The sequence below is a fragment of the Fusarium vanettenii genome (assembly GCF_000151355.1).
Source record: "Fusarium vanettenii 77-13-4 chromosome 11 genomic scaffold NECHAsca_48_chr11_4_0, whole genome shotgun sequence".
Classification (NCBI taxonomy): Eukaryota; Fungi; Ascomycota; class Sordariomycetes; order Hypocreales; family Nectriaceae; genus Fusarium; species Fusarium vanettenii.
The window spans coordinates 179,341-204,277 of record NW_003315840.1 but is presented as its reverse complement, the minus strand read 5'-3'; the positions used below and the strand labels follow the sequence as shown (position 1 = coordinate 204,277).

Here is a 24,937-nt window from a genome sequence, read left to right as displayed (position 1 = left end):
ACAGTACAACAATGTTGGTAGGGCCACTAGAGTGAGAGCGTCGAGTGCGTTCAAAGCCCCCGGCAGAACACATCGAGTCAACAGGTGGCATACACGCCAACATCACAGGAAAAGGTCAGGCCATGGTATCGCGTTTCATTACGTCTAAGTTCTAATCATTGATTCACTATTAAAAAGCCATAAATCATCCAAGCATCTCCGTCTTACAAGACGTATCGGAAGTGGGGGTTCTGAAGCACTGGTTAGTACAAGCTTGATGTGAAGTTGCGTGAAACTCTTACCTCGAAGTCAGTGATATCAGCTCCCTCAGTCGCCGCGGCATCGGTATCAACCTCTCCGATGGCGGCCATGGCAGCATCACGTCGCTTGTTGCGGGTGATCAGGAGAAGTCGGAGAGCAATGGCAACCAAAACTTGACCGACGGAGCAGCAAAGAATGGTGATGCAGCCAGTCTTATACGTGGGTGCCTCCTTGCCTAGGAAGGCGTGAGGGCCGATGATGTTACCAGCGCAGTAACTAGAGAAGAGTTAGTGATCAACTTGCGTTTCACGCGGTAGTGAGAGACTTACGCGATGAAGACCATAGCAGAGGCAGTGATACGCTTGGTGTAGCCACCGAGGTTGGTAGCGGGCATTTGCATTGCAAGCACGAGCGATGTAACGAAGGCGCCGACAATGTAGTAGCTGAAGAGAACGCCAACCTTGTGGCTACGATCAAGCTTCCACATGAGGCAGACTCCAACGACGGTGGGGAGGAGGTAGATCATCATGATGATGGTTCGCCAGTTCTTGATGCGAGAAGCAAGGTATGTGCCCGAGAGGATGTAGAACACCTGGAAAGCTCCCTGAGGGATACCAAGAGCAACAGTCTGGAGAGGATCGTGCACGACACCCTTGATGATGAGCTTTCCAAAGTTGGCGATTCCACCGTTGATGACCTCGTTAAGAAGCATGAACAGGAACAGAAGCCAGACCTGGGGATCGATAAAGGCCTCCCTAACTTGATACCACTTAATTGTCTGGTTGAGGATTCCGGTTCGGGCGAGACGACCGCGGCCGATGAGGAGAGCGCGCTCTTCGAGGGTGAATCGCTTGGCTGTGAGGATGCTGTCGGGGAGGAAGAAGATCAGGACAACGCCCCAGACGACCGTCATGGCACCGCAGACGAGGAAAACTAGCTTCCAGACAGGGAATCCATTATCGATCTGCCCAATGCCGAAGGTGAGAATACCGCCGACCATGCTGCCAACTCCATTACAACAGTAGAAGATACCAGCCCGGAATGGCTGTTGTTCACGTGTGTACCTGTTGAATGGATGATTAGATGGGAGGCGTAAGGAGGGGGGCCAGCGGGGGAGGCGAGGGCATCGCCAATTCAGCCTCGTGTATTTTGTCCCCCGCTAGGGGAGAAACATACCACATAGAAACAATCATCATGAAACAGGTAGTAATAGGCGCCTCAAAAACACCAAGGAAGAAGCGACAGGCCGCGAGACCGCCAAAGTTGTGTCCAGCAGCCGTCAGCATGAGGACGCTACCCCAGGCCAAAACGCAGCCGGAGATGACCTTGGCCATGCGTGTCTTTTGCGCGAGGAAGAGCCAGGGATACTCAGCCACCATATAGGCGAAATAAAAGATTGAAGCAAACCAGCTGTACTGGTCTGACGAGATGCCAGTGTCGGTGAAGAGATCGAACACGGCAGAGTAGGCCATGGTGGTTTTGTCGATATACTGCATCATGTAGGTTCCCATGAGAAGAGGAAGGAGCACCATGTCGACCTTGCGGATCAATCGCTTGTTGAGCTCCGCGTCGTTCATGAGCTCCTCAATGTACTCATTGGAAAAGTTGTGCTCGCGGAGAAATGTTTCGGTGGCATCGAGCTCAACCACCTCCCCAGGTGTGATGGACTCTAGCTTGCTCATGGCGATGTTCTCCTCGGCCTTGGCGGAGTACTTCTCGTTGGGCAATTCAGCGCCCGTGCTTTTGGCGTCTTGTGGCGACATTGCAACGAAATTGGAGAAAAGGGGTTGGTTGTAGAATTGAACTGTTTGAGCCCTTCTCGCCTTGTCGCTGAATAGAGTTCAGTAACGAGTCAAGGTTGAAACTTGAGAAGGATGGAGGAGCATGGAAGATTCTGTGGGTCGACGTCCATCTATTTATCCCATTTCAATGCCAGTAGAGGGAACAGAATCTGGGGTACATGACACGAACAAGCTGGGACCAGACGCGTATCTGGTTAGCATCTCCATGGCTATCTCCAAGCGTTTCCCCCCGTTATCAAGCCGCTCCACTCTGCGCCCAATCGAGCCATGGTTATCTGCGATTACTGCGCGGGGTCCTAGTCTAGCGAGTCGCCTCCGGTCCTCGGTGTCCAGATCTGAAGCCCGGGCTCCGTCCTCAAGAGCCGTCGAGATATAGACGGGTCGGTTTTGCGGGGTATAAGAAGGATCAGGGCGGCTTTATCGCGCGGAACCTGATTGTCGGGATCTAATAGTCCTCTGCTATCTCCGTCGGCCCATAGTCTCTCGATAAGTGAGCTGTTGAAGGCCTACCGGCATCGTTATCCGCAGGGGTAGTACGTCCCGAACCCCAGATTTCCACGGAGCGCAGTTTGGACTCCGATCTACGGACTCCACCTTTACTCCGAATTACGGTGCTTTTCGCCTCTGATTTCGTCAATCTTTTGGGTTCTCGGCTTGTATTTAACGCAGCCAACGTGACGGCTGTCTTTTGCCCCTGCTTATCTCGTTTCGAACTTGGAAATCAAATCATCCACCGAAAGATCCGATACCATGGGAAGCCAGATTGAACCAACCGTCACCCTCCCTCAGGGTAAGATTATCGGCGTCCAGCTGCAGGACGCGCTTCCGCAGCCAGTCGACGGCTGGCTGGGCGTCCCCTATGCCTTGCCACCCACTGGCGATCGACGCTTTCGGCTACCAGCCAAGATTCCTCCCTCCTCTGACACTGTCATTCATGCCACCAAGTATGGTCCTGCAGGTCCCGGCAAGCCACTCTTGGCGGGAAGTGCCCCTCTTGAGTACAGCGAAGACTGTTTGACTGCGAACATCTTTCGCCAGTCATCAGGGTCGCATGCCAAGCTCCCAGTTGCGCTATACATCCACGGTGGAGCGTTCAATAGAGGCACTGCATCAATGCACAAGACTGCTTCAATGGTATCCAACGCGCCTGAGCCATTTATCGCCGTTAGCTTCAACTACCGTATCGGAGCCCTTGGATTTTTGCCGTCTAGCCTCAGTGCCAAGGAAGGCGTGCTTAATCTTGGGCTCCGAGACCAGATTCTCATGATGGAGTGGGTTCAAGAGAATATTGCGGCCTTTGGTGGCGACCCGGATAATGTTACCTTGTTTGGTCTTTCAGCTGGAGCCCACTCTGTAAGTTGCTCATATTGCTACACATGTGCTGTATCAGTCGTGTTAATATGTGATTAATAGATTGGTCATCTTTTGATGTACTACAAGGAGGGTGTGGCACCTCTCTTCCACAAGGCCATTCTCGAATCTGGAGCCCCCACCTCTCGTGCTGTCAGGCCATACAACGCACCTATCCACGAAGCCCAGTTCAAGGACTTCCTTCAGCAAGTTGGTGTGCCCGAGGATTTGCCCGAGGACGAGATCTTCCCATACCTGCGAAAGCAACCCGAGAACGTTATCACTGCCGCTCAGACAGCCACCTTCGATAAATACAACCCCTCGCTTCGCTGGGCCTTCCAGCCAGTTATTGATGGCGACATCATTGCCCGACCGCCCCTGGAAACATGGAGGCAGGGCAAGTGGCACAAGGTACCCATCATGACGGGCTTCACCACCAACGAGGGCTCTCTCTATGTGGACAAGAAGATGTCTACTGGATCTGAGTTCCGACACTTCTTTGAGGAGTTGCTGCCTCTTCTCTCCAAGGAGGATATCAACACCATCGACAACCTTTACCCTGATCCAGCCACATCGGACGAGTACAAGGAGACACGAGAGGGCATGGGCGCTCAGTATAAGCGTATCGAGGCTGCATATGCCCATTACGCTTACGTGGCACCTGTGCGACAGACGGCAGAGCTAGCCTCTCCCTCAGCTCCTGTCTATGTTTACCACTGGGCTCTAGTCTCCTCTGTCAACAACGGCGCCCAGCACGGCGACAACATGAGGTACGAGGTCTGTGATCCAAATGTCGTAAAGATCTCTCCGGCACAGAAGGAGGTGGCAGAAATCACAAATACCTACGTCACAAGCTTTATCACCAAGGGTGACCCTAATGCCGTCGCCGGTAATTATCCCAACCGACCAAAGTGGGAGCCGTATGATGGCAAGGCACCCAAGGTTCTCCAGTTTGGCCCTGGAAATGAGGAACTGATCGGAGGCAGTGTTGGTAGCCCGGCTGCGTTTGTAGATGATGTTTGGGGACGCAAGCAGTCCGAGTTTTGGTGGAGCAAGGTGGACATCTCGCAACAATAGGAAGGGATTCGGGTACCAGAGAATGATAACATGTAAAATTGTAGCTGCACATACAGCATGATAGATGGTCAACAGGATTTATGACTCTAAGCTTTCCTTTGAAGTGCGAGACCTTGCAAAGTATTGTGCCCTGAAATCAAGGCCAACATCACCATCGTATCCCGTATTACGGAGTAAATCCGCTTAGACTTTTGCAGAGTCGAGGCCGGTTCTCCCCGGCAGTGAACGGTCTCAACCCGAAACATCCCGGCCAATGAGAACGGGCCTGAAATTGTTCAACACCACTGGACTAGGCGCTATGCCTAAAGCGGAGGTCTCCTTGGGCTCTAGGGTGGGGACGGATACGCGATACGAGGTGCTTCTCAAGGGCTCATATAGGGACGGGAACGTTCAATTGAGGGCTTTGTGACATTTTTTATTCTCTTTATCGTCTCTAAGCCTCTAAATATCGCCTACATCTACGCCTCTTCAACGTCTCATCATCTTGGTATCCTGTCGTCTCTTAAGCTTCATCATTGAACCATGTCAACGCCACTTGCTACGTTACGCAGTCGACTTCTGCGCACCCACAGCAAGCAAGTAGGATTCTCGGGATTATCGATTTCTCCACGTCAATTATCGACAACAAGAAACATGTGGACTGCCCAAAAAGAAAAGAGGGCAAGCAAACAACCCCCACCAGATCAACCACAAGCCTCGGGCAATCCCTCATACCCTGCCTTCAGCCTCGACGCCTTGGGTCTCAGCAAGAATATGAAGGTGGTTGTTCTTGTACTCATCAGCATCTTCGGAACTATTGAGACGTGGTTTTACTGCCAAGCCGTTTGGCGGTGGTGGAAGGGTCGGCAAGAGTCGTCGCAGGCTTGAGCCAACCGTCTGCAAGAGAATATCCGATAACACTTCTTTGTTCATCCCACTCCTTCTACTATGTGTTGCGATACCAAATATGATAGCCTTAAACTACATTGGAAATTGAGAGACAGAACTTTGGGTAGGGTGTTATTGGGCACGGCGTAACGAGCTTGAAACCTCAAAAACATCACCACGCGGGCAAAGATTGCGTTTACAAACATATTGTACCTGATAAAAAGACTCATTGGCCAGTCCTTTGGAAACACAATCTTAAGTCTCTTTGCATTAATGAATTGACTAACGAGAGCCGATTTCTCTACTTTCTGTCACGCGATTCCATACCCGTTGATCGAGTCCTTCACTGCAAATTTAAAGCGCTGTGAAAGGCGTGATATTAAATTAAAAGAACTTCGGATTTGTGAGCTCCTATAGTGATATCTCCCCTATTGCATTTATTTCAACAAATCATTTTATCTCATTCTGATGATTAATTTTCTCTCCTCTTGCAGCCTGATTTCTTTGACTTGAAAATCACTTAACTCTTCCCCGCCACGTCACGACCATCCCCTTCAATTACCCATACAAACCATCATCCCTCCTCGCAGAAATGCGTCTCATCAACACAAAAACTCTGCAGCTGGAAGAGTTCAATGAAATCAATCGGCCGCGCTATGCGATTCTCTCTCACACTTGGGGAGATCAAGAGGTCACATTTCAGGACATGCAAAATGATTCAGGCCAACACCTCTTGAAAGCCGGCTACCAAAAGATCCTTCAAACCTGCAAAGTGACTCTAGAATCCAACTTGGAGTACGCTTGGATTGATACCTGCTGCATCGACAAGACCAGTAGCGCCGAGCTGTCCGAGGCCATCAACTCCATGTTCAAGTGGTATGAGGGTGCCACGATATGCTACGCTTATCTGCCCGATGTGAATGAGACATCTGATGGACGGTCTACCATCCCCAAAAGTCGCTGGTTTACGAGGGGCTGGACACTACAGGAGCTCATCGCTCCCCGAAGACTTGTCTTTTATGCGTCCACTTGGGAACTCATTGATTCTCGAAGCAACCTCAGCGAAACCATTGCTTACACCACTGGTATCGATAAGAGGCTCCTCCAAGACAATCGCGATGATCTTCACAGGATACTGAGAAGTTCGAGCATTGCTCAGCGGATGAGCTGGGCGTCGAGACGGCAGACAACTCGCACGGAAGACCTCGCCTACTGTCTGCTGGGCATCTTCGACATTAACATGCCTCTGTTATATGGCGAAGGGAGCAAAGCCTTTGCTCGGCTCCAAGAAGAAATCATCAGGCACACGGACGATCAGTCGATATTCGCATGGGGCCTCGGCGAGACGCAATACCCCGATTCCTGGTCAAGCACAAGTGTCCTTGCCCCTTCACCGATGGCCTTTGCTGGATCAGAATACATCGTTCCAGTCGACACTTGCCAGGACTCTGCCCCATTCTCAATAACAAATCGTGGGATCCGAATTGACTTGCGTATATGGCGCGGTGGTCTCACGTATGGCATAATCGCATGTCGCCAGAAACAGTGCACAGAGCTAGCGACGATTGTGTTCGAAGAACTTCCCGGCAATCGGTTCTGTCGAGTCCAAGAAGTACCAATTCAGTGGACGCGTCACTCGGTATGGAAAAGGACACCCAATATCACCGCGTATCTCATGACAGTTCCTTCCCCAGAGATGCATCGTATCCCACGTGGCTCTTTCCTCCTCAAGCCATTACCCGAAGGTATCCATGTCAAGAGCGTCACGACAGGATACACCTGGTCTCCAGCGACAGGCCTCATCACCATGAACAACCCCGAAGCTGGGCTGGGGAGAGAAGTTGAGCTGCGTCTGGTTCTGGAGTCGGCAATCCACCAGGGGCATCCACTCAAGGGATCAACAACAGTGTCTATTTGGGTTTGCCGGCCTCCCTGGGATGACCCAGAGGCCGAGCGGGTGACCTTTGAAGTGAGATATTCCAGTCTTGAAGACCAACCTCGACATAGAAGTGAGTCTTTTGGCCCTTTCTTCGCCAGAGTCGAGAAACATATTGTCTTCGGCCAGCGGACAATTGTGGTCGAGATTTTCTGCTGGGAAAAGGAGGAAACGAGTCTCAAGCTACTTCTATGGACCCGAATGCGCCTCGGAAGGCTCCTGGAAAGGTGTGTCTTCGGTGTCATTGGTGGCCCATGGTCCTGGCTTATCGTTTACCTCCTCAAAGCCATCACAGATCTCATCTTGTTCAAACCCGTTCTTACAGTTGCCGTCGCCCTAATCATATGGCCCATACAGGATTCAAAGTTTGAGCCGTCGCCGATAGAGGGAGTCCGAGAGAGAATTTTATCCTCCCTCGAGGAAGTGAAGGTAGCCTCTGCATTCCATGGCATGTTGTATCTTCTCATATTCTGGTTAACTTTCCCTTTCACTTCTAACACTGTCTTGGAGATGTTGTGTTGGATTATTGTATGGTTCTACTGGCCCCTCTGGGTAGTAGAGCCATCCTTTTGGTATGTCATGTTTTCTATATTGATAAAGCGTTATTCTCAACCCTCCATGAATGATATGGGCTTAGAAGATACTATAATCCCGTTGAAACGAAGAGATTTTTTTTTTAGGCAGTAAAAGTGAAAGGTACCTTATTTTAGGTATAGAGGCAATTAGGTTATATATTACTCCTTAATAGGCTTAATCTTCTACGTTAAAAGAATTCGGTATCGCCAAGGCAATATTAAAGCCGAGACTAATACTATGAGGGCAATAATGCAGGATAGGTATACGACTTATAAAGCTCCTACCCTGAGTCTGGACTCTAGTAATGAGCGCATCGTGTCCGGAGCCCAATGGCTAAAATTCGCACCAGGGAACAATGCAATTGTACCCATCCCTTAACATATTCATTGCTAGTTGAATATTCTTCATCCCCTGACGATCAAAAGATTCCTCTATACTACCCGTTGGCATTTTACTAGCCGGAACGGTTGCCTTTATGAAGCCGAGGGCCACGGCGGTCATGCCAGCAGCTACGGGGGTGGCAGATGACGGCCCAGAGAGATAAACGCCATTATCCCATGCGGACGGGACCGTCACGCCCAGTACACTGTTGTTGTCTCGATGGGATTCTGGCTCGGGGTTCATGCTGCCTTTGTTGCCCTTGCCGTCGGTTGCGTGAATACACAAAACGGTGTCCAGAGTTGCCGAGAAGGATTGGCCAGGATTTACGTTATTGTTTGATGCTGCTACAAATATTACAACACCGCTGTTCTCTGCTTCCTTGATTTTCATTTTGACCTCTGGCGTTTTTGGGATGCTGAAGGACATGTTAATAATATGAACATTGAAACTTCTTGCCCATTTGATGGCCTGCCAAACTAGTCAGTACCAGGATCAGTAAGCCTTCAGCCTGTTTGCTCACACCTCGGTGATCTGTTCAAAGCCATCTTGCTCGATACCACGAGGAATCTTGGCAATGTAGAGGTTTGCGTTGGGAAAACTCTCAGTATTAGAGAAGCTACGTTTGTTCCATCTCTATACTTATCGTTTGGGTGCTTAGAGACGAGTGATTTCGACTCCTTGATCGGAGAATCTCGGCTCCTCCGGCTGTACTTTGCGCCTTTGATGAAACCGGCATGTGTTTGTATGCCAGTATCAAGGATGGCGATTCGTATGTCGGGATTGGAGGTTAAGCCGCGTGTGGAGGATATATAAAACCTCTCGGCCAGATCCAAAAAGCTCTTGGCACTACCGGTCTCGCTGATATAGTGTTAAGAGTCAGTCTTCATGTGCCTTCATCGAGCTTCGAGCACCTACCTTTGGTCAGCGTCGCATTGACAAAGTTTTTGCTCGTCAAACATTCTACTCTTAGGCAATAGCTCTGAAAGGTCTTCACGAGATAGTGCGTTCTGTTGAGACAGTACGTTATCAACAGTTGAATCTGGTAGCGAAACGGTTTGCGTCCGTTTGGGGTCCAGACAACGGTAGTTATTGCGGGCCTTGTTGAGATGGGAAACCAGGCTGAATATGACTTTACGGCACTGGGTTTCCTCGTCCTTAGAGTTGTTCACGTGTCTTGGCTTTCTAGCTTCCAGGCACTCCATGACACCTTTAAATTAACTCTGTATCAAAGACTCTTTGGCCACATCGCTTTGTACCCATTGAATCAGATCAGCATCAAGGCGGGGACGTTTGGGTACAAAGACCTGGCCAAGCCCAATCTCGAGCAAGAGCTTGGCGAAGTGGACGAGCACGTGGAACTTATCCTTGGTCTCGACTGGTGGTCGATCCGAAAGGAAGGTGGATGCAACGTAAGGGTGATCTGGCTGATGAATAGTGTCATCCTCCGGATTGTAGAGGAAGTAGATGTCTCCTGGCCCCCGCTCCCGCTGTTGCATTTCGGAACTGTATGTTTGGAAAAGACGACAAGCCAGATTATAAGCCAAATTCACTCTTTCATTGGGCCCAGGCTTGCATGTGGGTTGCTAAAGAATCTGTTTCAATGGCAAGGTGGGCAAAATGTGAAGATTGTCGACAAAGCCTGGATGAGTGTCTGTATCATGCCAGATCCTCCCGTAGCATATCCAAAGGCCAATTTTCTCCTCATTAGAGAGGCTATCTCCGATGGTTCGGCAGATGTCATCCATCTTGCAGACATTCGGCGAATGCCTAGGTCTTTGCGACATATCAGCATGGCGTGAACTTTGCCTATCAAATGTTCCGAGCCCCTGTCGACACCACGGCGCTTGCAGATTCTCGCCAACTAGACCATTCACTTCTACTTACCTAATTATGAACATACGTGATAATTTGTGTGGCGTGTATGAGTTCTTCCTCGCACTGGGTCATCGTCTTTGACCGGTCGTACAAGGGCCGTGTCGACGCGATGTCAGTGTCGGCTAATCACCTTCAGGTGAGGGCAGTTGATCGGATCAGGCTATCTCGGGCAGCGGTTTACAACAGCTCGTAACAGCAGCGTGCAACAGCAACTTGTAGGGCCGCTTGAAACAGCAGTGCATCACTGTCTTTAGTAACAGCTTGCAACGGCCCCGTACGGAATCTAAAGAAACCAGCTCATAATAACTTGCGAGATTAATGGCTTATGATGAAGCATCGCGTCTATATTAAGGCCCCTCCTACGTATCGGTGAATTGACAAAGATGCCACCAGTAGGTGCACCAATAAGCCTTTGTGGAACAGCCCATTCAGCTTATCCGATCAGTTCCCAACTCCGATCCTACTTGCAATTTTCCTTCAAACAACTTGTCTCCCCAGCATTTCCGCTTCACCTATCATGGCGGGCTCAGAAAGCGCCAGTGAGATATTCACTCTTGCGTCAGAGTGCAGTAAGCTCTTCCAGGATTGCGCTCATACAGGCCCGGAAGATTCCAAGACACAGAAGGAAGTCGCTTCTTTGTCCAAAGATTACGAGTCTTGGTGCTTCAATCTCGGTGTTTTCGCGCCCCCGAACGCCTCTCTTGATCAGACGCTACGCTATAGCGATGAGATTCGAGGTTTCGTGACGCAGTTCTTATTAATGCTTCGCAGAAACCTAGAATTCAGTACGTACAGTTGCACTTCTCGGCTGGTCTCGCCCGGTTTGCTGATAACTATCCTTTTTAGTCAAGATGCAGGGCCAATCCAAAGATTCACTTAGGTCGACAACACCACGGCCAAATCAGAATGAAAATGTTCCCGTGGAGGAACTTGAAGGCACAGTCGAGGAAGCGCTGGAAGCCATCGTGGCTGTGCTTCAAAGGCTTGATCGATTAGGCGCAACCATTCAAAAGTACTCCGCTTCAAGTCTCAGCAGTAGGCTCAAGAGTTTTGCTGAACAAGAGAATGATGAGAAGTACAGGCTTCTAGCCACTAACATTGTTGCCTTTAAGTATCCTATGGCTACACCGTCTCTTCGCACCCAACTCGTGGAAGCCATGACTGATCGTCGGCAGAGACTCAGGTACATCAGACAGCATCAGCAAAAGACAACCCCTAAGGACCGACAAAGCTCAAAGACGCGAAAGGACCACAATCCAAACACTTCCAACCACGAACCAAGCGATTTCGAATCCGATCAACCCACGTCAAAGACCCGAGCTGCCACTCTCCATGACCAGGGAGTCTCTCAGTCGAGTGGCAACACGCCTTCTCAAGACACTGAAACAACTCCGAGCACTGATTCTTGGACGTTTCTTCCAACCAGTTCCGCTATGGTGCGCGCGAGATGCGATGGGGGCAAGTCGGTCATTTCCTCCTCGGAAGCGAACACTACACGCATGGTCGGGGATTTGAACAACTATCCTGAGCCGCCCACCCACGAGCAGTGGAATCAAGATCCAAAGTGTCCTACTTGCTGGAGACAGCTCAAAGAGTCAGAGCTGGAAGACAAGAAATGGCGGTAAGGACCCCTTCATATTATGATCGCATGCCGCTCATTCATAGCTTCAGGCGCCATGTCGACACAGATTTGGAGCCATACGTCTGCATTTCGGAGGACTGCAGAAAGCCACTACAGTTCTTCGCCGACTTGAGCTTATGGGAGAACCACATGCGCAATCAACACTCGACAAAGTGGACACAGTTGGTTCACAAGCCAACTGTTTGGAGATGTGATTTTGAACATGACGAGGAAGAATTTCGCGACCAAGAGGCCTTCCAAGAGCACATCTGCAAACAGCACGCCGACTCGGATGAAGCTGAACGCAAAATGATCGCTACGTTAGGCACAGGAGTCGAGGCTAGACCCAAGCATATCTGCCCCCTCTGTGGTTACAACCCTACGCTTGTCCAAGACAACCCTTCGGATTGTCTCTCTGTTACACCACAGAAGAGCGAGATAGACCAACTTTCCGAGCTGGCCAAGCACATCGCTGGACACCTCAGATGTCTGGCATTTCATACGTTGGATCATCTTGACAGCGACCAAGAGAGCGTATCCGAGCAAGAGTCGAACACTACCAGCGTCAAGGCCCGAAGCAGATCCCGTCCTTCCAATGGGCCCAAGGATCTGAACGATGTGTCTACTGGTTTCGAAACCGACGATGACCCCAGATCTGCCTCTACTTTCGATGAGATCAGATCGAGCCGAGAGGAGGCCATGCCTGTCGATGAAGCGTCGACTCAGATCGTGTCCTTTCCACCCAAATTCGACGAACATTGGGAGGGTATTAGAAAGACGAACCCTACTGAGGAAGACACAGCTGTACATCACATGATGCTCTACACGCTTTGGGACAGAGCTTACGACAGTCTCAAAAAGATAAACCCCCTTTTGGTGGAGAGGTACGAGATGTTGCTCTCCGAGGAGCTTTCCGTAAACCCGGAAGGCGAATGGAAGCAAATTTTCAATGTCTTCCACGGCGTTGATATCCACAAACGCCGGACACTACTAAACACGATTGCCGACGACTTGCTAGAGCAGATGCGCCACACGTTTCGATCCAGCAAAGCCACCGAACCTGTCATACAGGCAGTAGAGTGGCTCTCAACCTCTGCAATGGGATTTCCCAAGTCTACTTTGCCACGAGTTGGCTTTTTTCTTGTCTTGAGATTCCTAGCAAACGTCCAAACCCGAGGAGGAGGCGATTGGCGAGGATTTATCATTCTTATGTCTCGAATGCCTTGGCACTCGGCTCTTGAATTTCAGCTGAGGAGCTTAAAATGGTCTTCAACAGAGACTCGTATCAGGGAGCTGATTCAACTCGAGCAGAGTTCTTTACAGCTATGCCAAAAGATGCTTGAACTTCAGGTCCGAGCTGTGGTTCCTGATGGCCAACTTGATGACCTGGAGGAGCTACTATCTGCGGCCAAGAGCCTAGACAAAGAAGTCATGGACCAAGCTTCAGCAGCTGGCATCGGCATTGATCTGGCGCCAATTCAAACCGGGCACCAATGGACTGCGGCCACAATGCTGGAGTTGGTGACAGCTCTTGGTCCTGTCCAGGAGAACGTTCGACTTTTGGATGGTTTGTTCGAGACTGATCCTCGAAATGTCAAACGCACCATTGAAAAGCTCAGTGGCTGGCTACTCAGCGACAGGCTCAGCCGAGTGCTAGACCATCCAAGCTTCCTTCAATTTCAGAATGACCCGCACACTCGACTCTTCTGGATCCGGGGCCTCCTCGCCACAGGCAAGACGACACTACTTTGTAGCATGATCGATCACCTATCAGCGAAGTTGACAGTCGTGCCCTACTTCTTTTGTCAGATCACTAATCCCAATCTCAACAACGGAACAGCTGTCTTGCGCGGTCTCCTATATATACTTGCGCGTGCGAGACCATCTCTGATCTCCAAATACAGCCTTCTACAAAAACAGCGAGAAGGACACATCTCAGCCTGGGAGCCTACCTCTGAACTTTTCGAAACTGTGCTAACAGATCCCACACTACAGGGGACGGTACTAGTTGTTGACGCTCTGGATGAGTGTGTAGCGGATCGAGACTCACTCATGAAGTTTATCAAGAGACCTTCACGCGTCAAGTGGATTGTCTCGAGCCGCAACATTCCGGACATCATAGAAGGATTGGGTGATGCAACCAAGGTCACTCTGGAGCTTGAAAGATGCCATCTTGGGGGCATGCGTGGTTTGACGGAAAGGTGGACGAGTTGAGTAGTCAGTAATCATCGAAGTTTCTTGCACTTGGGTCAAATATCTCTATTTAGACCTCCTATGATGATATCAATTCTTGCCCTCGACAATCTTTCTACGCCCATACTAATGATGCGACTCGAATAAAACATCGTTAGTAGTACCGACCAAGTCTTAGTATCGGCAGGTGGTTGCCAATTTAGTCGTACGTGGTTCCTATATTTGACGCAATAGTCGTGATACAGTGGCAATTATGTACCGAAGGATTCATGGTGCGATGTATGACTCTTTTCTTTGCCCTTGTCAACAGTCGGAGTTGAACTCCCGAAGATCACGACAGATCCACAGGCCGGTTGTTGTAAACACCTTTGTAAGCGACCCAATCGCTTGTGCGATGATGGGGACATATAGCAAAGAGTCACAAGAGATGGGATGTTTTTCGCTTCAAAATTCGACGGGAGACCTGCATATGCAAGATGCCGACAATGCCGACGATGCTCTACCAGTGTCGGTACTCTTACACCGAATCTTGTTTAATCTCACGACAAGTGATTGGGAAAAGGGCCGTTGAGAGATATGTCTACGGATTGGTTGATTAATTGAGTAACCAGATTGTCGAGATCCATTCAACTACCCTACATGCGGCCACAAATGAAGTGGATTCGGACCTTTTAGAGTCGGTGTGAAATACTCCGAGAAGGAATTTTGTTTACCCGAGACCTGGCCGAGAGAAATTGGCGAAAATGGGTAATGGAGAAGAATTGGAGTCGCCAAGTCGGAATTGAATCATGGGAACTCGTATCACTTTATTTATTCCGAGTAAGAAGCCGATTGGAAATGCAGAAGCCATTTTTGATAACATACTCTTTTCTTTGAGTCTTGTCTACCTCAACCTCCACCATTCTCACCTTACCCTCGCTCTTCGGTATCCTCGGAGATATTGCCCCTCAACTCCGCACGGAGATGCTTGCCCTGCCAAGACGTATTTACCTTTCACGACTCATGCCAAGGGAAAATATCGGAAGTTGCTCACTCCGTCTCTCCCGGTGGAGAGTGAAATTTACCTCTTCCCCCTCGTTTTCCCCAACTCTTTACCCCCACAAGATCATCCCCCCCTTCTCCAACAGACGGGACTGGGATGGCCTGGCCAAGCTTGAACGGCCGGCAGCCTCGTTTTCTAGAAGTCGAACCTCGTTCTTGGGCTTCCGTTGGGGCGCATGACAGGTTGCACATGGTTCGAGGGGGGCGTTTCATGTGGGCGAGGTTTGCTAACCGCCGAAATGGCGAGATACAGACAGGATAGGACCTGCAGAAGCACGTGGTTTTTTGGATAAATACAGTAACTCTGATTATACAGCACCTTATCAAGAACCACTTTGTTAGACACAGACTTGACAAAGACCGTCTTTCACCGCCTTGACCATGTCCACAACGGTACACTCCGCTCTCCTGTCGCGTCAACCGTCCTCTCCGTCCTCCAATGAAAGCTCGAGTATTCCCCCTGAGAAAATACATGCCCTGGTTGGTCGTTGCTGAGGTGCTACGGCACGTGTCCCACGCCCTTCACCAACAAGCGACGGAGCCAACACCTATTCCTGGGGATCCACAGACGCTGTTTAAATGTGTCAAAACAACCTATTTTTTCGTAATCGAAATATCTGCCGCTGTCCGACCTCTTGCTTTTCGCCTCTAGAGTTTGAACGGCTTCGGGATAAGCTTGGACCTGGTATGGCCTTGTCCTGGACGCCTTTCCCGTAGATGCATAAGATCAAACTCCGAGATTTCAACGACTTGCGATATCGCAGTGACTATGACTACCACTTCCTACGTCTCAAGTAGACGAAGAAAACTTGACGATCAACTCCATACACAACAAATAACCTTATCCATGCCATCCTTCCCCAACACCTTGTCCCAGCGACTCTGGGGTCAAGATTGAGAGTCCTTTTTGACCCGCAGCCCCATTAATCTCCTCATCTCACAGAGGAGATTTTCGGGGAAAGATCGCTGAGGGGTGACGTAAAAAGGATGCATCTCAGACGACCCAGCGGTCCCATCACAGCGCCGCTAACGGAACAAGAGACTCGCGTTTTTCGCAAGGATACGGAGGGTCAGCGTTACCGTCAGCGTTTTCCATGACCTGATGGATTTTGTATATTTGCTAACTTTTACGTGAGAGAAGCTTTGAATGTCTCCATTCCCCAAGCTGCTCTCCGTGCCAAGCGACGGTGTCCCATGGGGCTCCACGATTGAGAATCGTCTTGTCCTTGTTGTAAGCAGGTGACGGAGTCAAGGGTTTTTTTTTCTGGAGATTTTTAATTGTCTCATTCGGACTCTAGTCACCTTCTCGGACATGATCCAGAACGTCTTGGCACGTGTATATATTGAATGACGCCTGCTCTGCTTAAGGTTCCTACGGTCCTCCCAACTCCAAGCCACATCGACATCAACTTGATTGGCCTACTTCTACCTCAAGCCCTTCCCCTCTTTATCTTTGAATACCTTGTTGGGAGGCTGGTTCCCCTGACGCCTTGTTCATTCAGGCGAATCACACCCTCTCCCCGGTCGAGCCTCACAGCTTCCTCCCTCTACCTGCCACACCTGCATTCACCCACAATGTCCACGGACAACAAGCAAGACAAGTCTCAAGGCGAGATGGCCGCTCCCGAGAGACAACGCCAATACTCCCTCCAAGGCGCCGATGACATCAACACTGTCAACGAAGGCGGTGATATCATGGAGACCAAGGAACAATCGGACGAGCCCGTACAAAACATCTTCAACCAAGGCGGCAAGAACTATCGAACACTCGGTCGATGGGACACCGTCTTCGTCCTAGTCACCAACCAAGTCGGCCTGGGCGTTCTGTCTCTCCCTGGCTGCCTCAGGGTTCTCGGTGTCGTCCCCGGTGTCATCGCCATCATCGGTCTTGGTTCCCTCTCTGCCTACACTGCTTTCGAGTTGCTACAGTTCTACCGACGCTATCCCCATGTCGTCAACGTCGTCGACATGTGTGGTATCGTTGCTGGTAGGCCGCTTGAGGTCGTTGCGGGTATTGGATTAATGATCAAGGTCATGATGACTTGCGCGTCCGCGAGTGTTACCCTCTCCGTCTCGTTTAATACCCTTAGCAACCACGCAATCTGCACAGTCGGCTTCGTCAGTGTCGCCGTTGTCGCTTGTTGGGTCCTTTGCCTTCCCCGTACGGTCCAGTTTGTGTCACAGTCCGGTATTCCCTCCACCATTAGTATCATGGCCGCTGCCCTCATTGTCATGATCGGTCTTGGTGTTGCACAGCCTTCTCAGGCCCCTCCCGGTTGGGAAAAGGAAATCGAAATCATCGGGCACCCTACCTTCCGCCAAGGTCTCAACGCCTGTCTCAAGATCTGCTACGCCTATGCCGGTAATATCAGCTTCGTCTCGTATATGGCTGAGATGAAGAACCCCAGCAAGGACTTCCCCATGGCCCTGGCTTGCCTCGAGGTCTTCTCCATCACTCTTTATACCATCGTCGCTATCGCCATATACTGTCTTGCCGGAGAATATACAACTTCCCCAGCCCTCGGTTCCGCGCCAAAGATCCCTGCTATGGCTGCCTACGGTGTTGTCTTGCCTGCTGTGTTTGCCACAGCCATGGCTTTCGGACACACCGGTATTAAGTACATGTACGTTGTGGTTATGCGAGCCATCAAGGCCACAGACCAGGTCACCGACAAGAGCTTCAAGTCCTGGGGCATTTGGGTGGCTTGCGTGACCCTTTACTGGATCATCGTGTGGGTGATTTCCAACGCTATCCCCATCTTTGACTCTATTCTCTCCATCTCCTCGGCAACAACGATCGCTTGGTTCACCTTTGGTCTGAGCGCCGTCTTCTGGTTCCACCTCAACTGGGGCAACCTCACCAAGGACTGGAAGAAGATCACTCTGAGCATTATCAACGGTCTTCTTATTGTCCAGTCCATTTTCATGAATGCTGCTGGTTTGTGGTCTTCAATTTCCGAGTTGATTGCCATTTTCGCGGACGACAAGAGCTCGGTTAGGGGCGCCTTTTCTTGCGGTGACAACTCTGTTGTATAAAAAGGCGAACCTTGTACATATATATAGTAGACTCTCTCACGATATAGAAGAGAAATGAAAGTTAATGAGTGAAAGTTTATAATTGACATTGCTTTTGCACTGCCTCGTTTGTTCCATCTCTGCAGGGCGTTGGTCTGGCAAGAGGTGGATGGGTGAGCCAGGCCAACGAGGCCAGGTGGAAGGTCAAATACCCCTTGGTCACTCGTTGGACACTATAGCTATAACTAAATGAACTAGCAGGGCACTTTGTCATTGATAATCAGCAAGTTTGGGGCGCAATACGTGTCTTCATGTAAAGGGGCTGCTGTAAGGCTCAGCCACCTCCACACCTCCACAAGACTGCACCCATCATCGGCCCGTGCCACTTATGCTTATGTTTACTACTAAGTGGATGATATCATAGTGTTAGCACTTTGTGGATGCCTTTACTGTTTGTATTCCTCAATATGTCCCGCTAATGGTTGTTGAACGGTTGGACCGCAGGTTATTTGCGGTTGTTAGCAGTATGCAACAGCCTTGAACACCTTGAAGATGAGAACCAAATCAGAAGTAATTTGATGACACATTAATTGGCAAGAGATAGCCAAATTATGAGTATAGGGTGAACAGACACTTATGGCATGCATCGGTCCCTAAAAATCTTGTTGATTTCCATAGGAGGTGCTCTGGGACCTAGGGGAAATCCTGCACCCGACACGATGATTGAACGCTTGGTTCTGCAGCGATCAAGAACTATGAGGAATGCATCGTTAGTGTTGATTTCCTACAGTCACATTCCGTGAGAAATAAGGACAAGACAACTTGTGCTTGGCAAGGTAGGGCAGCTTTAGCGTGTCTTCTCCGCCACACTTCCCAGACAAGTCCGAGATTAATCTGGTGCCTGTTTTAGTCAAAATTTCTCTCCAGGGGTATAGATCGGACATAAAAGACTATTGAATAAAGCCTGCAATGGCAATCTCTATCTTATGTGGACACTAGGCAATGAAGCCGGGACGGGGAATAGGACTCCAACCGCGAGTGACACCGTGTGATTGACGTGTTTCGGCGATATTGCGATGGCGTTCTTGGCGTTGATAATAGTGAGAAATAGGGGTTAGAGGGACGTGTAGCCTGGAGTGATGTACTCACGTCTACAGCAATAAATCCTAGCTGATGAACACATCTGCAAAAGTCTGGCAATTACCCAGTCAACAGTCCAAATCAAGGTAGCCAGTAAGGGTAAAGCGAGGTTCTGATCTCAAGTTTATCCTGAAGAATGCCATGACTACTTGTGCCTTGGGCAAGGGTTCAACCGCTGGTGCTTCACGTGAAAGATGTTATGCTACCTGGGGATTGGCTCCTGACAAAACAACTACAGGAAATCATTGACCGACTTTTTCCTCAATGCGGGGAGACTGAGCAAGGAGCGGTGCTTTGCGTGGTTTAACTTTCAGCCAGCCACATTTGACCTGAAGATGTTGTGATCCATAGCAACATATTCCCTCATCTTGGCGACCGAATCTTTTGCTCAGCTGAGATATTCGTGCCTGGACACCCTTACGTTAATGCCAATCAATTTCCCAATGAGTATCTGAGATCGGGTGAGCGTGCATGCCTGTGAGACATCTTCGCAAAATGCCCTATAGGGCGCCGTACAGAGATGCGCCCAGAGATGCTCAACTGAGACCCGCTGCGGGATCAGCTGCAGGACGGCAGGACTGTAAGACAAGCAGGAATTCATTTTCATCGGCTGGAAAGTGTAAAATATCAATGAGATGGGATATTTAAAGAGCCAACAAGTACCAACTATTGCTTCCTCTCCATGCCTAGCACCAACCCCCTTTGAGATTCAAGTTCTCTGGTCCTCGTTCAACATGCGTCACTCCTACTCACAACTCCTTGCAGTCTTCTGCGGAGTCCTTTTAGGCACAAGCCAAGCCGTTGCCGTCCCCCGGGGAGGCACATGCAAGAAGACCAAGGTTGCTATCCTTGGCGCTGGTGTGGCTGGAATCACAGCTGCCCAAACCCTGTCCAATGCCTCCATCCATGACTTCCTGATTGTTGAGCACAATGACTACGTCGGTGGACGCTTGAGGAAGACCTCTTTCGGCGAGGGCCCCGATGGCAAACCATTGACCGTTGAGCTTGGTGCCAACTGGGTCGAAGGTCTTGAGTCTGAGAAGGGAAACACGAACCCCATCTGGCGTCTCGCTCAGAAGCACGGTATCAAGAACACCCAATCCAACTACACCAAGCTCCTCACCTATGACGAAAAAGGCCCTGCCGACTTCTCAGAAGAAATCGACGAGTTTGACGAGAAGCTCGAGATTGCCATGGCGGATGCTGGTCTCCTTATGAAGAACAACCTCCAAGATACGTCGACCCGTGCAGGTCTTGGCCTTGCTGGCTGGAGACCTGGCTGGGACATGAAGAAGCAGGCTGCTGAGTGGTTTGGATGGGACTTTGAGATGGTGTATCCTCCTGAACAGTGTGGCTTCTTGTACACCATTGCTGTGCAGAACGCTACTTTTGACCACTTCAGTGACGAGACGAATCTTGTCATCGATCAGCGTGGCTTCAGTGCTTGGCTTCTTGGCGAGGCCGACGAATTCTTGGAGAAGAACGACCCCAGATTGCTGCTCAACACCACCGTCGATAAAATTGCTTATGATAAAAATGGTGTCAAGATCATCACCAAGGACGGTGACTGCATTGAAGCCGACTACGCCATTTGCACCTTCTCTGTCGGAGTTCTCCAGAACGATGTCATCACCTTTGAGCCTGAGCTACCCCGATGGAAGCAAGAGCCCATTCAACAGTTCCAGATGGGCACCTACACCAAGATCTTCATGCAGTTCAATGAATCTTTCTGGCCCAAGGACACCGAGTTCTTCCTGTACGCGGACCCCAAGGAGCGTGGTTACTATCCCCTGTTCCAGGCACTCGACGCCCCTGGTTTCGTCGAGGGTTCCAATGTGCTCTTTGGAACTGTGACGGGACAACAGTCGTACCATGCTGAACAGCAATCTGATGAGGAGACTTTGGAAGAGATCATGGAGGTCCTTCACACCATCTTCCCTGATACGAAGATCCCCAAGCCCACGTCGTTCATGTACCCCAGATGGAGTCAGGAGGAGTAAGTTGTCCTTTCATCAAGTCTATCGCAGTAACTAATCAGAAACAGGTGGGCATTTGGATCCTTCAGTAACTGGCCCCCAGGTATGACCTTGGAGAAGCACCAGAACATGCGAGCCAACGTCGACCGTCTCTGGTTCGCCGGCGAAGCCAACTCTGCGCAGTTCTTCGGTTACCTCCAGGGCGCCTACTTTGAGGGCCAAGAGATTGGTGACCGGATCGCCAGGATCATCGGAGGCAAGGAGACTGAGGCTGCGCTGCAGATGAGGAGATACGAGGTCCTTGAGGGGACTACGACGCCTGATGAGTATAATGAGTCTAATGGATGGTCGGTGCCTTCGGAGTAATGATGTACATGTTACGGTTCTGTTGTTGATATAGAAGGACATGCCTGTTTATACATCTTTGAATTGCTCTTGTCCTGAGGCCGGTTTTCTTCCCTGCCTGCCTCTCTAGCCAGGTTTGTAACGATGGACTCCCCTGAGAGGAAATTCTTGCCCGTTGTCACAAGGAAGAACTCTTTTGGAGAGACAAAGACAATGCCCGAAATATTGATAGACAATGGTTGATTTCGCGAGCTGCTATAAATCTGCGAGAGGGGAGATGTAGATTGTGATATCCCTGTCATGTTGAATATTCTTGTAGTCTTTACAAAGACGAACTACAAGCCAACATAAGCAGGCTGTTTCTTGTCACCCACGGCCAGGTGTATTAACGAAAAGTTTATCTGCGATGGCTTACTGACCATCGGACCTCAAATCTTATCAGAGCGATTTACGTCACGTCAAATAGAGCTAGATGAAGGGAGAATCGAAGGAACCTGAACCAGTCCTCCTGTAATGCGTCGGTAGATCTTGGCAGAACTGGTCTGATCGAGGCAAGTTATTCGGGCGCTCCCTTCCGTTCCTTTTCTTCTACTTTGGAATGCTCCTGTGCTGAATCAAGCCCTCATCTGCCTAAGCTGGCTTACCATTGGCCACGCTGCCTAGTTCACCGCGACCTAGGCTGTTCCTGCCAACCCTTGTGGCGCGCGGGATGCCTTATATTGATTGCATCAATCAGTGGTTAGGATACCCGCCTAGGTCGCAGCTATCCTTCAGCCGAAGACTACGGTTGCGCGCCTAAAGGTTCTCTGAGAGGATAAGATACGATTAGGGGGTCAACAACAACAAAAAGGGAGGAGTTGCAGTGTGCCAACATATGTAAGCAGCTACAAAGACTACCAGAGGGACAAAGTGGCAACCATTCACAACCTGTCATAAACTCCTGCCACGTCAGCATCTGCCGAGCTATAAGGCGTTGCTTCAGCTTCAACCAGTAGCCTCAGGAATGACAAGCACATCTCTCATTCTGCTCGTGCATAATGAACACCCCTTTGGTATGCAGTTGAAAGACGCCAAGACAGCTCCACTGCAACACTGGCGATCAGGTTGCGATCTATGATGCAATGGTACTACTGTAGACGAGCACCTATTTATTACCCTCCTTTGCGCTTCGTTGCCTCGTTTATTCTGCACTCAGATTCACTCTGAAATTTTCTTCTTCTCAACAAATGGAGGCTGGACAGCACCTACGCGATGCCGCCAAGAGCGGCAACGTAGCAGTCCTCAAGGAGTTTCTCAACCGCGAACCGGGCAACATCGATTCTCAATCCAATGAAGGCAAGTCGGCACTTCATATAGCTGCAGAGAATGGGGAGATCGAGGCCGCCAAGTTACTTATTGAGCACGGCGCCAACGTCAACATACGTGATGCACAAGGTCGACCTCCACTTGCCCTGGCTGCCACGAGTGGGCGCACCCGCGTGGCGGAGATGCTGCTACAAAATAAGGCTGAGGTCGAACCCCAAGATGCTCGAGGCCGGTCTCTTCTCTCAAACGTTGTCTACCTTGCACTAAATACGGGAGTGACCGTGCCCGCTCTGCCTATGGTCCGGCTACTACTCAAATACGGTGCAAACCCGCGACATGAAGACAAGGAACGGACGACTGTCCTGACCATCATGGATAAGCTTATGGCTAAGCACATGATTCAATGGAGATATGCTCAACCGCTTTTAGTTGAGCTGGCTTCGTGGAACTTTGTTTACAGGCGGGCAATCGTCTGTTGCGATGGCACCTGGAACGACCGAGAGACCGAGCAACCATTCACCAACGTAACGAAGCTCACCAGTTGCATCGCAAGCGAAGCCAACTCTCGGAATGCCCGGTACGAGCAAATTCCGTACTATATCGATGGCATTGGCACCGACACGACATGGATGGGAAGCCGAACGGCCGCTGTCACTGGTGAAGGTGAGAGCCAAATGCTCCTGTACGCGATACGCGACGACTTACCACTCTATGTAAACAGGAATTACGCGGAAAATCCGTGAAGGGTATCGTCACTTGTGTTCTACCTACCGTTTCGAAGGTGATCAGATTGTTCTGATCGGCTTTTCGAGGGGCGCCTATACCATTCACTGTCTGGCCAAATTTGTGAGCGATGTAGGTCTTCTTGGTCAGGCAGTGGTGAACAAGGAGCTCCCCGCGATATTTGAACAGTGGCGCCAGGGCCAATCTGCAGTTGCTGGTGGCGACAGTGACCTGGCAAAGCGCTGCGACGAGCTCAGCCGTAACGGCAAGCTCCGACGAGACGTCAAGATCGATATCCTCGCCGCGTGGGATATGGTCAAGTCCCTACAAACTTCCCTCTTCTCATGGAACGAGCCATTCTCCTTTGTCGACGGCCGCCTGCCGCCCAACGTGAAGAAAGCCTACCACGCCCTGGCTTTGGACGAACGGCGAAAACACTTCCAGCCTGTCATCCTGAGTTCGAAAAGGAAAGGCCAACTAAAGCAGTGTTGGTTCCTTGGCAGCCACTCTGACATTGGAGGCGGTGGTGACAACGGAGGGCTGGCCAATGTCTCACTCTGTTGGATGATCTCTCAAATCAGCCATGCTGTTGAATTCAGCGAAGAAGCGATCTGGTACACAACTGAGGATGGGAGAGTCCTTGACATCGAGGCAGGGGAAGGGATCCCAGACACGAATAGCAACAACTCGTTGGGGCTCTTGAAGATTGTGAACTTGACAAAATCCGACTCTTTTACTTTCTTCTGGCGTGCTTTTGGCTCAGTCCTTCGCCAACCTGGAAATCGCCAAGGTCATAACGATGGCTTCAAGACATACGAAAGGATGCACTTTTCGGCCCAAGCTCTTCCAGCGATCGCCTCGGCCGCAAAAACACCCAGCAAGAGCCTCGCGCTGGAGAATTTCACGTACAATGAGCAAGGGCCACGTTGGGTACCAAAAATGAAGGGCGGTAAGACGAGGACGATAAGGGAGGATCGGGTGTGTATATACGAGTCCAACATGCTCCATCGGTGGATGGACCGAGATCTCGAACTCGCTGAGCTTTTCAGGCGCGGTGAGAAGGCTTTTAGCCAGTTTTTGCCTCCCCCCGACATGGATTCTATGGGATGGGGAAGACAAGCCTCAGTGCTCGACACAGAATACCAAGGGACCGACGAGAGCGGGGAAGAGGGAGAAGAGCTAGAGTCTGATGCCAGTGAAGGAATATGAGTACTCCGTGATTGCGCTCTATCGGTTGTTCACCTTCTTTTCCCGAGCTTATTGATACGTATTCATGCCACCGACTGCAAGGGCAATACTTATTTTTCTTTTGTTTTCTATCAGCTGTGATAAGGCCAAGAATCCATCAGCCACACCAGCAAAAGACAGAGTTACCAATACACGAGGGCATCAAAATCCAACACCGTAAAACATCGTGATTGCGAAGCTCTTGGGCATGATTTGCAGACGCCGTTGGCCACTGGGTACTCCGTGG

At 50.3% G+C, this 24,937-nt stretch overlaps 8 protein-coding genes across 8 annotated transcripts; 6 read left to right on the top strand and 2 right to left on the bottom strand.

Annotated features, from left to right (window-relative positions):
• Window positions 1-203: 203 nt before the first annotated feature.
• NECHADRAFT_52459 (uncharacterized protein) lies at window positions 204-1,922 on the bottom strand (the record flags this gene model as incomplete). The annotated part of the gene is made up of 4 exons (XM_003041263.1): window positions 204-230; window positions 282-516; window positions 570-1,304; window positions 1,417-1,922. 4 exons carry the CDS (start codon window positions 1,920-1,922, stop codon window positions 204-206), a joined length of 1,503 nt encoding a protein of 500 aa, XP_003041309.1.
• An 870-nt stretch (window positions 1,923-2,792) lies between these two features.
• NECHADRAFT_52354 (uncharacterized protein) lies at window positions 2,793-4,469 on the top strand (the record flags this gene model as incomplete). Its single annotated transcript, XM_003041310.1, has 2 exons — window positions 2,793-3,395; window positions 3,456-4,469. 2 exons carry the CDS (start codon window positions 2,793-2,795, stop codon window positions 4,467-4,469), a joined length of 1,617 nt encoding a protein of 538 aa, XP_003041356.1.
• A 1,459-nt stretch (window positions 4,470-5,928) lies between these two features.
• NECHADRAFT_52327 (uncharacterized protein) lies at window positions 5,929-6,843 on the top strand (the record flags this gene model as incomplete). The annotated part of the gene is made up of 1 exon (XM_003041309.1): window positions 5,929-6,843. A coding segment is annotated over one exon (915 nt), but the record flags the coding sequence as incomplete, so codon positions are not given.
• A 1,338-nt stretch (window positions 6,844-8,181) lies between these two features.
• NECHADRAFT_52407 (uncharacterized protein) lies at window positions 8,182-8,655 on the bottom strand (the record flags this gene model as incomplete). Its single annotated transcript, XM_003041262.1, has 1 exon — window positions 8,182-8,655. One exon carries the CDS (start codon window positions 8,653-8,655, stop codon window positions 8,182-8,184), a length of 474 nt encoding a protein of 157 aa, XP_003041308.1.
• A 1,966-nt stretch (window positions 8,656-10,621) lies between these two features.
• Window positions 10,622-13,939, top strand: NECHADRAFT_86856 (uncharacterized protein; the record flags this gene model as incomplete). The annotated part of the gene is made up of 3 exons (XM_003041308.1): window positions 10,622-10,889; window positions 10,951-11,725; window positions 11,770-13,939. 3 exons carry the CDS (start codon window positions 10,622-10,624, stop codon window positions 13,937-13,939), a joined length of 3,213 nt encoding a protein of 1,070 aa, XP_003041354.1.
• A 2,715-nt stretch (window positions 13,940-16,654) lies between these two features.
• On the top strand, window positions 16,655-17,995 carry NECHADRAFT_52401 (uncharacterized protein; the record flags this gene model as incomplete). Its single annotated transcript, XM_003041307.1, has 1 exon — window positions 16,655-17,995. The coding sequence occupies one exon, from the start codon at window positions 16,655-16,657 to the stop codon at window positions 17,993-17,995; it is 1,341 nt and encodes a 446-aa protein (XP_003041353.1).
• A 1,853-nt stretch (window positions 17,996-19,848) lies between these two features.
• On the top strand, window positions 19,849-21,456 carry NECHADRAFT_52373 (uncharacterized protein; the record flags this gene model as incomplete). The annotated part of the gene is made up of 2 exons (XM_003041306.1): window positions 19,849-21,110; window positions 21,159-21,456. The coding sequence occupies 2 exons, from the start codon at window positions 19,849-19,851 to the stop codon at window positions 21,454-21,456; spliced, it is 1,560 nt and encodes a 519-aa protein (XP_003041352.1).
• A 1,223-nt stretch (window positions 21,457-22,679) lies between these two features.
• Window positions 22,680-23,105, top strand: NECHADRAFT_28746 (uncharacterized protein; the record flags this gene model as incomplete). Its single annotated transcript, XM_003041305.1, has 1 exon — window positions 22,680-23,105. A coding segment is annotated over one exon (426 nt), but the record flags the coding sequence as incomplete, so codon positions are not given.
• Between the last annotated feature and the right edge of the window lie 1,832 nt (window positions 23,106-24,937).